The 11,946-nt window shown below is 34.3% G+C and overlaps 1 protein-coding gene across 1 annotated transcript; it reads left to right on the top strand.

Moving 5' to 3' along the window:
- Positions 1-779: 779 nt before the first annotated feature.
- On the top strand, positions 780-1,618 carry LOC132091825 (C-C motif chemokine 8-like). The gene is made up of 3 exons (XM_059497928.1): positions 780-959; positions 1,122-1,233; positions 1,321-1,618. Exons 1-3 carry the CDS (start codon positions 890-892, stop codon positions 1,448-1,450), a joined length of 312 nt encoding a protein of 103 aa, XP_059353911.1. The 5' UTR covers positions 780-889; the 3' UTR covers positions 1,451-1,618.
- Positions 1,619-11,946: the final 10,328 nt, after the last annotated feature.

Below are 11,946 nucleotides of genomic sequence, written 5' to 3'. Positions count from 1 at the left end.
TCGAGGAGGTGCTGTAATATTCGGCCTGATCAATGTCCTGACATGTGCAGCCCAAAATAGGATATGTGGTAAAACAAAAGGTATGAAATAAACTATTTAATAAGTACCAAGGAATCTAAGGAAAGAAAAATCATAAGAGTTACTCAGTAAATTGTTGTTTTCATATCTCTGTGGTTGAATTGATTTTAAACATGATAAAGAATCGTGATAAAGCATTATTTATGTGGTATAAACTCCTTGAGTAACTGCTGATATTATCTGCATTCGGATCACACTGTGTGCAAATCTGTTAACCACACAAAACACTTTCAGTCCAACCACTTTTCCACCCTCACCGAAAAGCAGAGCTCACCATTTCCTGCATTGAGCCCCAGACTCATTTTCCACCATGCATTTGCAGAAAGGGACTTTTCTTGCATTGCAGCACCTTAGAGCTTTGGGCACCTTCTTGAGAAGATGCAACCTGAAAGTGTAGATTTTAGACAGGTAATTGGTAAATGGGGGTCCTAAGGAGGGTCCATCATAAATGCCAAGATGTTTTCTATGGAATATGGAAGAAAAAGAAGTAAGAAACAAAATATGGCAAACTCAAATCGACCACGTTTCTCTGGTTACCTGTGTCAGCAATTTAGGCTAGATTCAAAGAATTGGGGAAGGGTACAACAGGAAGTACTACCTCTGCAGGCCACATCACGGTTTTCCCCCATGTGTGTGATGTCACTTGTTTCTTGTCGGACTGAACCCCTATAGGTCTGTATAGTGGAAAGTACAGCCTCACCCCTTTATAAAGCAGACCGCATCAGTGAGGCGATCATCTTCGAGACGACCAGCCTTCGATAAAGCAACCAACACATCAAGATCTGATCTACGAGCAACCGCAGACCCAAACATGAAGCCCTACTGCATCTTCATCGCCTGCCTTGTGCTCTTCGCTTTCTGCTCACTGGCACGCAGTGAATGTGCGTCTTTTACTTTATTTCTTTATTTTTATTTTTAGTTAAACATTAGACCATTAATAATTGAATGTATATTTGTTAGGCGCTTTCTTGATTTCTAAATGTATCCCATTCAAAATTTTGATTTATATTTAGTGTTTTTAACACTTTTTTTTCTTCTTGCAGTCAGCCAAGGTCCCGATAAGTGCTGCTTTTCTTTTTCCAATGTAAAAATCCCAGTAAAGCAGGTTGAGAGTCATCATACTACACATCTTGAGTGCCACAGGAATGGTGTCATGTAAGTATTTTTGTAATGTCTTAATTAAAAATTAATTGTAAATTAATTATGTGAAATCATGAACCATCTTCTCTTTTGAAATTTCAGTGTCATCACAAAAGCCCAAAGAGAGATCTGTGTTGACCCGACAGAGAGATGGGTTCAGAGACTGATCAACTTGGTGGATGCTCGTAACATAAAGGAGATGTCAGTGAGCAGCTCTGAGGACAGCGAATAAGATATGAACAGCTCTTCTCTTTTCAGACTATTGATTAAACAGTTGTCAAACTGATTTTAAGCTTTCATTGTGAAAAATAAATAAAAACTTATGTATGCACCTGCACAATGCTGTTAATCAATTATTTATGTTATATATGTATTCAAAGTATATCTAAACTAACATTGTTGATTTAATGAAAACCTGTTTGAATTTTAACAAATCCATACAATAAAATATGGTGAACCAATAGTGGATTTTGAACATTATTTGAAAATAAAAATGCAATAAAAACATCTTAATTTAATAATAACCGCAATATGATACTACTACTAATAATAACAATAGCAGACTTTGTTATATTACATTTACTTAGGGAAAATGTGGTAACATGCAGACCCTAATTCTCCCTTATCAAATCCTTAAATATTACTTAAATGAAGCTTTACTGTTGTAAATGAAAAGACAAAAGAATTATGAGGGTAGATTATTCCCCTGTTTAACTGTTAAACTTGCACAGGACAATGCCGCTGTCAGATTTCACAGGCTTCATGTTATTGTACAATTACAGTATCTTTTACAGGCAAATCTTGTCAAGGATGCTAAAATTATCTGATGCCTATTGTTATTATTATTAACTATATTTTATAGAAATGCATCAGTAAGTTATATGGGCAACATGTAATATATAATAGACACACAATATGTGTAAGTGTGAAGGTAGTCTATTATCTAGGCTTGCAAACTGTCCTGTATTAGACAGGACTTTCCGTATATTGGGCCTAAATGATTTTTCCAGTACGTGACCTCCCTTGTCCTGTTTATTGAATGCCACACTGATCCAGCCACTCATACTGATACAACAGCAGCAGTGCTGATCACGACACTTGAGAATGATGACGCCTGTCATCATCCAATCATGACTCTTTCAGTCGAATACTAATTCTTGGGCACACTGTTACTGAGGCTGTCAGAAGAATTTGTGTGGTTGGTTGTTACCACTGTGTGAAACTGTGGGTGGGACTTTTTTGTGTTCTTTTTATATTCAGGCTTTTGACATTGTTGCTCAAGCATCAACGATTTTCCTTATTTTACTGATTCACTTATTATCAATCATATTGTTGTCCTTTATATCCATATAAAATGACCAAGGTTTTAAAATCTTACTCTATTATAATCACTTACTCACTGGCAGGTTTTTGAAATCATATCCTTTTTTCTGTTTTGATATCTTCTCCATCATGCATTCCTTCCCAAGTTGAGGCTTTGTTACTCTTCTGTTCTTTGTTTCTTGTCTCTTTCTCTTCATTTCTCTCATCTTATTGTTTCTTTGATTTTTCTTTTCTAGTTTTATGTGTTATGGTTTCTGTTTCAGCTAGTCTTTTTCTTTATAAAGTTTTTTTGCATTTGATTTCTGTTCATGATGGTATATCTCATATGTCTCATATTGGTTACTGCAAAGAAGTGCACATTCAAGAGCTTCCTGTAGCTTCCTGTGGCAAAAACTCATAACATGGGGACCTTGATTGTAATGTTAGTCACTGTGCATAAACATATCTGACAAATGTAAGGGTGCTTCTCCTTCCTTTTTAATTGAAAGATGTATGGAAATGGAATATGGGTGAAAAATAAAGAAGGAGAAAATTGGGAAACAGCTAAATTTTAAATTGTCTTCATTTATCAGGTTACACTTGTCAGCAATTAGGGCTAGGTTCACAGAATTAGGAAAGGGTACAAGAGGAAGTACTTCTACCATTGTAGACCACATTATGTTTTTCTCTTCTTTGTGGTATCACCTTTGTAAGGTCCACGCACTTGGCCCAAGGTAAAGTATCCAGTGGTGGCTGAAAGTTTCTTGCTTGTTCTTGTCTTTTCAGCAATCAAAGTTATTCAATTGAAGTTTAATTCTAATCTGACTCCATTTTAATATGACCTGGAATTTAAATTGTCATACAAATTGGTTGCTTGACCATTTCTAATTGTTATTATTCTGACATTTGATTATTCTATCTATTTTTTTTTTATTATTGCACTCGTTCATTCGGGTGCACATGTCGATCAAAAATATCACTTTGGCCTTAGTGCATCTTACGGTCACATTCTTGTCAGTCTTGATTATTAGACAGAGGTAATTGGCTAATACTTTAGACAGCCGCTCCTATGCTTGCTCATTCTAAAAAAATTACTTTTCATTACCCCCCATAGATTTGTACACACTTGAATAAAGCAACATTATTTCTAGTCAGAGGTCACGACAACTACTATAAGCTGACCAACATTACTTTGCCTAGTAGTTTTGGTATGGCCATGCCATGGTTTCCACTGTACACTTAGCTAGAGTAATATAACAATAAACAGAGGTTAGGCTCACCCTATTTAGGTTGGTCGAGCAACATCCAGTTGACCTAAACGGAAATTCCCTATAAGCCATTACAATCTAAGTCAGGGTTATTCAAATCTTGCCCTGGGGGGCCAGTGCACTGCAGAGTTTAGCTCCAACCCTGATCAAACACACCTGAGCCTGTTAATCAATGTCTTTGGGATCAGAAATTAGAAAATCAGAAAATCACAGGTAGGTGGGTTTGATCAGGGTTGGAGCTAAACTCTACAGTGCACTGGCCCTCCAGGGCAAGATTTGAATAACCCTGATATAAGTACACTTGAACTAATGCCAAGCGTTAGCCGAATCTCTAAAGATACGGTTGATTTACCCTATGCTCCATCTCAACTGAATTTTAGTCTATTACTAACCTGACGCAGGAAATGCGGTAACGAGGATACAGCGTAATCTACTAGAGTCATTAATTACAGAGTAAAACAGAATAGAATCAAATTAAACAACTTATTAATATATATAATGCCAATTACATAGCCAATTCAAAGTTAGCAAACCAATACAAGACATCAAATTTTCAAAGATGAATCTAGGAGTAACATGCATACCTGACTTTTAGAAAAATATACAATATAGAGAGTGTGGACACACTGTGGGCTCATCTGGTTACAGAAGTGCCGTGACACTTTTGCTGCAATCCTTTAAATACAACACCAAGAAAACATCCCCCAAATAGAGGCACGTACAAACAATTAGAATTTGCATTAAGCCAGGTCCCAGAACAGAAGATAATTTACATGGAAGACCCTGGGAAAGGGCACTCTCATTACAGTAAGCAAATAATATCTTAACTCTTACGATCTGTACTATCTTTTAATCTACTTTTGTAAGATTGAGACCATTGTACCACTCGCCCTGAGACTATTCGAATGATACTAATGGTTAAGGAAGGGGATGAGAAGGAACTGATAACATACATGAGAGAGGTGTCTCAAAAGAATAAAAAAAAGGTAGACCTATGTAAACAAAATGCTAGTTTTGGCCATTTGCAATCCAAATTAAGCACTCGCGCAATATTTCAATCATTAAACGGTGCAACAAAAGTTGTAAAAACGCTTAAAGTGACTTAATAAATTTAAAACTTTAATATTAAAAGATCAAATTCTGTAATCACTATATTAATGATGCATAGTTTATAAAGTCAAGCAGATGAGGTTGGAATATGAATGCAACCCACTTAATGGTTCAGTGTTTTCCTTATGGTTTAATGCTTTTTATATCTGCGTTTTACTACGTTATATACTTAACCCAAACACCGTAGAAATAACTGGCGGTTATTTAACTGGCGCCAGGTTGGCGTTCCTGTGAGTGTGTGATGTCACGTGAAAACTATCAATAGATCTGTATAGTGCAAAGTACAAGCTCACCACTTTGTAAATCACATTGAGGTTGTTATCTTCAAGACGATCAGCTGCTGATCAAAGACTGACCACAAACCCAAACATGAGGCGCTACTGTATCTTGTGCTGTCTTGTGCTCTTCGCTTTCTGCTCACTGGCTCAAAGTGATTGTGTGACTTTCTTAATTTATTTCTTAATTTTTTCTTTGTGAATAGATGCTAGTTAATCAATTGCTAACATCTGTGTTTCTTCCGGCAGATCCAGATAAGTGCTGCTTTTCTTTTTCAAATTAACCAAGCCTTAATGAGCATTGTAAAAATGAAATATCTCTCTTCTCTTTTGAAAGAAAAGAGTCAACCAGAGTCAATCACAATGTCAGAAACTACAGCACTCCAGCAACCAGGAGAAACGGCTCTAGTTCACCTCAAAGAGTCACATCGCTGGGTAGAATTTGACACAACACAAGCAAGTCCAAATAATAACTAAGAATATAACGAAACAGATAAATGAACGAAATGCCATTTTTCTGTTCTATTGTCGGCTACATAACTGTTTCTAAAAACTGGTCGTATCTTGTGAATGCTTTTAATTGACTAAGCAATTAATATGATCACACACTGTATTTTAAAGCATATGCCTCTTCACTACTAAAGGATTCCATCTCAGCCTTTTATTTTCTCCCTAACACTGATAGTACCTTGTGGATGCTTTTAACTGACTGACTGAATTATGTGGTCATAAATGGTGTAGAGCTAATAGGACTTGATATTTTAATCCCTGTGGAAAGTTAGCATGTCTGATGTCAGCAGCGGTACAGGGAGGGGAGGAAAAAAGGTTTGTTGCAAATGTTATCTGAGCACCTTAAATTATTCAGAACATCAGCGAGTGTTGTAAACATGACATCTCTCTTATCTTCTGAAAGAAAACCAGTAACACAAACAGCACCAATCCAGCAACAATTGGAAAAGTCTCTAAAAAAACCCTAACATTATTTCTCTCCCAATTTTATAGCAATTTTTGTGTAACCAAAATCTCTTTATGCCAATCTCTGCCTGTTGAGACACCCACTATTCCGACCTGCAGAGACTACACTCAAGTTTGTTTACAGGCTGAATTAGGAATATCATGATAGTGGTGATATCATGCTTTCAATGAAGCCCTGTGTTCTAGCAGTTTTTACAGAATCACATAATCAACAGTCTAGACTTTAGTTGGCACAATCAGGTTGTTTCAATTCTGAGCAGTGAATGTTTTCAATAATCAATAACGAGCAATAATTAATGGTTTAAAAAATATTTGGTTATCAGGTTGTTATTTTTACAAAATATTATATATTTAAAAAATAAATAGCAATTGCAAGAAAAAGTTCCATTGTTAGTGTGGTAGCCTTTATGCCTGCTGTAAATACCACCAACCACAAGATGGCACTGTGACAGAGCTTCATGAGGCGCATTACCCTCCATGCTTTATATATAAAATATGAAATAACTAGTTACAGTAATATGCTATTCCAAATTCAGCATCTAGCACTTGTTTATCCCAATCATTTTAAAAATTTAAACGTGAAATAAAATAAAAAAAAAATGTCTACATGATGTCTTGGCATCTTGTAGACATTCATTATAATTATATATATATTATTATTTATTTTTTTATGGAACATTTTATTGAAATTTTAGACAAAATATAAAATTAAATCTAAAATAAAAAGTTTGTCTGTGGTTTTTTGTTGTTGTTGTTGAGTATCATGTTTGAAACATTACAGTTTATGTCTCATATAGTATAATATAAAATAATAGAGAGCTAACTTCTTTTTTTTTTATCAATAATTTTATTCAGGTCCTGAGCCAAAGTATCTGAATTTTGTGGAGTTGCTGATATTTATAACTCTGAAACATTCCTCATATTTGATAAGTAAATTTTTACATGTTAAGTGCCATGGTTAAATTGCGACAATTTACAGTGCAGCACCATACAATGCAGTCTACTATATGTTAATGTTCAGCACAGTGCAAAACGAAATACACTACAATTTACAGTACAGTGCCACTTGCTTTTTTAAACATACAAACAGGGTGAGTATAGGGAAGAAAATGTAGCAGAAATAAATAAAGGTATGTGTAATATTTTGCTGTGTAATGTATAATATATATGTGTGTAATGTTTGGTTTATTACTATTACACTGCAGAGAGCTGTTCTTTTTCCTTCCTCATTTTGCATCTTTATTTCTGAAACATTTGTCCGTTTTCTTTTTTTTTTACTAAATCCAGCAGTATGCATCACACAAAAAAACATTACTAAATGGCTCTTTTGATTGACTAATGATAGCTAATTCAGTAGCACGCTGAGGCTGTCAGCAACATTTGTGAGGTTGATTGTTAACTACTGTGTGAATCTGTGGGAGTTTGGCATGTTAACCCTCCCATTTTATTTTGTCTATCCTTCAGGAATTACCGTTCAAGAAAAAATCTGATTTTTTTTTCATGAAACTCTCTTTCTTTCTATTCAATAAAAAATTAAATTCCTTAATCTTTATAGCCACATGGACTACTATAATTTAATGTTAACAATTATTATTTAAAGAAATGTCTTATCCTAGCTTTTTCTGCTAGCCCATTCTCTCTTAGTTTTTTTTCTATTTTATTTTACATTTTCTTCAGGCCTTCTTGAATTTTATATTTTTATATTTTATACCAAAGGATTAAATGATAAAGAAGGCTGGTTAGCATGGTCCTGTTTGACCCTGTTGTTAGAAGCTATAACCACACAATAATAATAATCAATAAATTCATACATACATATATCTTTTTCTCTTGACAGCCTTTTATGTAAAAATTTCAAACATAAATTGGAAATAATAAATTTATATATATATATATATATATATATATATATATATATATATATATATATATATATATATATATATGTTAGATTGATTTCAATTTGTTAATTAATTCAACTAAATCTTTCTTCACCGCAGTTATTTATTCATTTATTTTGATAGCTATAGTCCTTAAATAAAATAAATAGGCTATAAGTCTTTGCCATCCTTCAAAATGAGTCATCCTCTACATCCGCTTCTTTGATTCTTCACTATCTAGTTAATGCTTTTGGATTCCTGTATCCCTGCATTCCCTTCAAACCTCTCAAATAACTTATTCCAGAGATTCCTGATAGATTGTTCTTCTCTCATCATCACCATGACATGTTTTGCTCATTCAGCCTGTCTTCGTGTCCTAAATCTCATTGGAGCCTGTCAGTTACCTCTCTGACCACTAGTGGCCGCCATTACTAGTCTAATGCAGTGTCAAGTTTTAACTAGCACCATTATCAGCCTCTTAATATATATCATGGTTATAAACATATGCGCATTTATTTGTATGTTAATTTATAAGTTCATGCTTTAACATATTTAATAATTGTTTAAGAATTTTGTGTGTATGTGTGTGTATATATATCAATATTTTTTACTTACAGAGCAACTGAAATGAGACATGTGCTTTTTATTTGTCTGACATGGGGCTGCAAATTGAATATTTCATTCCAAAATAATCAGCAGCCAAGAGCTGAGCTGAGCAGAGCAGAATACTGCAAGCAAGTGTCCAACTGAACCAGACAGCTTTGATGTAGCAGATTAGATATGAGACCAGACAGGTGGTCGGTCGCAAGTACTGATGCCAGCTAGTGTGTGTGTGTTTTTTGTTTTGTTTTGTTTTTTATCACAGATTGTGGACAAATGATTTGAATTCAGAATTCAATATCTTTTATTCAGACCTGATAATCAAAATGCAAAGATGACCTTTTATTCATCCAGGATATATGTTTGAAAATCAGTTAAAAGAAAAGCAGTGAGTGGATAGTGGATCAGCTGGCTTTAAAACAGAAATTATGACAAAATGACTGACTATCACATTCTAAATACATAAGCAGTTGTTTATTCTACATCCTTTGGTGGATGAAAGCTAGCCACAATATATTTTGTGCATGCATCTCCACTCCACTCCACTCCACTTGCCTGAAGGGCCAAAGAAATATTAAAATCGAGATATTAGGTAATGACTCATATTAAGCCAATAACTACTCCTGTCCCTCCAGATGGAAGACTGTAACATATTGTCCTATTATTAAAATGCATTTGATATTTCTTTGGTGTCCTAGTTTCTAAAACCATGTGCAATAAAAAATTGCATGCAGCATGAAGAAAGGCTAGAATGACTTTTTAGCATTTCATGTTTCACTCTTAAAGCTGAAGTCATACAAGAAAGATTTTATATTAACCACGTCTGCCTAGAATACCCTGTTGCTAGGTGACCTGACAATAAAATGACTGATTTTGGGATGGTGTGTGGGGTGGAGGGGGTCACCTTCATGAATATTTATAGCGAAATGTCAGACGACTGGTTCCTGTTTGTTAAGCTTAAGAATGGAGCATCTAAATCTCACTAGTGGAATTGCTTCAGCCTCCATAGATTAACTTCATTACACAAAGAGTGCATGCATGTTCTTAAAATGTCAAAACAGCCTGAACTGAAATCGATTGTCTGTTTTCATATGGCTGTTTATCCAAAGGACAAGGAAATAAAGCAGAAACACATATCCACAGTGTAGGCTATACATTAGCTTGTGCACTTCACAACCCTTCAGACTTCATTATACTTCAACGGTTGAGTTGTCATGAACATTCTGATATAATTATACTGCAAATAAAAGAGTCTTAGCAGCACTTTTAGATGGATTCCTTCAGGGTAAAAATAACGACAAAGTCCTTTCACTTTGGAGTAGCTTAATTCCTCTATATATGGAGTGATTTGGAGATGAAATCTGGAGAATATGAAGATTTAATAAGTATATTCAATGACTTACACTCTTAAAAAGGTTCTTTATTGGCATCTATGGTTCCATGAAGAACCGTTAGGATCCATGGAACATTTCTTTTGAACAAAATTTTCTTTAGAACATAAGAGCTGTCCACTGAAAAGTTCTTTGTGGGACCCAAAATAGTTCTTTATGGAATAACTGCAGGTTCCCTTTTGGAACCTGTATATTTAAGACTGTACCAATGATAACATCAATACTGCATGAAGTAAAATTTTACCCTCTGGTGCTCTTTCATCATTTTATGATTGGCAATTTTTACGTTTTGTTTTGTTTTTAGAATGTTTTACTTCATCGGAATGGTATGAAACTTTATAAAGGTTTTGGCACTCGCTGTGTGAACACACACTACTCAAAATCATGGACATAAATCGAAAAGGTTTAATAGTTAAAAAAATATATATAAAAAAACACAGTTTAAAAAATATAGTTTACATTCCTCATGGTCAAAAATGAACAGCACTGGAAACAAATGGGAAACAAATTTAATCTAGTGGAAACATTTGGTACTACTGTACATCTAAACAAAATCGGACTGAAACCTTATTATTTTGAAATATCAGCTTCAAATTTGGAACACAACTTGTTTTATTTAGGGCTTAGATTTTTCTCACAGTTTTACACCAAATCATGTTATGGAAAATATATTTCACATAAAATGTGAAAATACTATGTTTATGCATTTTACATATCAATAAACTTAAACTTCTTTAACATTTTTCTAAATTTCACTTTTTTCACTTCCACGTGTAGCCTATTTTTTAAAAAGAAACCAAAATACTATGTGCTTCAAAGCATAAAAAAACATAAATCTAAAACATAGTACATTCATTTCTGTGAAACAAGAAGGGTCATTTTGACCATCATGTGTGGAGCACCAGAGGGTTACATTGATCAAAATATCCTTATTATATCAATTATATTGCTTGATAATTTTCTCACTATTTCCATGCTAAACCATTAAATATGTGCATGTTCAAATAATGGCACAAGAAGAAAAATCCACTGTAATATCGTATTATGCAGACTGCTGCCGGTCTGCAGGCTGGGACGTGACAAATGTTCTGAGTACGTGCCACAGCTTCACACGCTTCAGTATAAAGGTAAATCAGTAGCAAAACTCGAGAGGTTGAAGATCTGAATGTGAGAACTTGTCATATTAATATTTGTATTTGTAAGTTAAAATTTACACTCACAGCTCTGATGTGAAAAGCTGAATCTTTCAATTTGCACACACAGACAATGATCAAAACACCCGTGTTTTGAATTGGAAGTTGTAGATTAATAGTCACAAATGTGTAGAATGACATTCACACAAAGAAAATGACATACACACATGTTTACTACATATTTACTTTTGCACTTTACTTCAGTTTCGCTGCACAACGTCAAGTCGGCACTTACAACCTCTCAGATCTGGAAGTACAAGTTCAAATTCTAGCGCTCTGACTTTTGCTACTCTTTTTGTGCTATTCTGTTGCAAAACTCACTTGTGCACTTGTATATGCAGATGTGAGAGAGCAGAGCTGGGGGCGGGGCTTTGGTGCGAATGAAGACATTTTATTGGTCGATGCCCGACCAATGAACAACGCCAACTGTTTTCACTGAATATCCTTAGCTTTGACAGGAGTTTAAGACACTGCATTAATTTTGCCATTCAGGTATTATCTAGTAAACAAATAATGCAACATATTTTATATGTATATCCCACTGCATATCACTGTACCAGAGTTGCAATATAATGCTGTTTTTATTATTTTTATGTTTTGTAAAAATAATTTTAACATCTTCATTGGGTTAGATTCCTAATTTGCTTGTCAGTAATGAATCTTTTTAAATGCAACATTATTATTATTTTTTTTTTTAAATAAAAATCGAGTGTTTAATAATGTCTAAATGTACA

The sequence above is a fragment of the Carassius carassius genome, chromosome 18 (assembly GCF_963082965.1).
Source record: "Carassius carassius chromosome 18, fCarCar2.1, whole genome shotgun sequence".
In the NCBI taxonomy this organism is placed as follows: Eukaryota; Metazoa; Chordata; class Actinopteri; order Cypriniformes; family Cyprinidae; genus Carassius; species Carassius carassius.
Note: the sequence above shows the minus strand (reverse complement) of the source record. Positions and strands in the feature narration are given on the sequence as shown.

Excerpts from the sequence above, each read along its gene's own strand:
- LOC132091825 (XM_059497928.1), top strand. The coding sequence starts at position 890 with ATGAAGCCCTACTGCATCTTCATCGCCTGCCTTGTGCTCTTCGCTTTC. Across the intron at positions 960-1,121 it reads CTCACTGGCACGCAGTGAAT|TCAGCCAAGGTCCCGATAAG; the intron begins GTGCGTCTTTTA and ends TTCTTCTTGCAG. Across the intron at positions 1,234-1,320 it reads TGCCACAGGAATGGTGTCAT|TGTCATCACAAAAGCCCAAA; the intron begins GTAAGTATTTTT and ends TTGAAATTTCAG.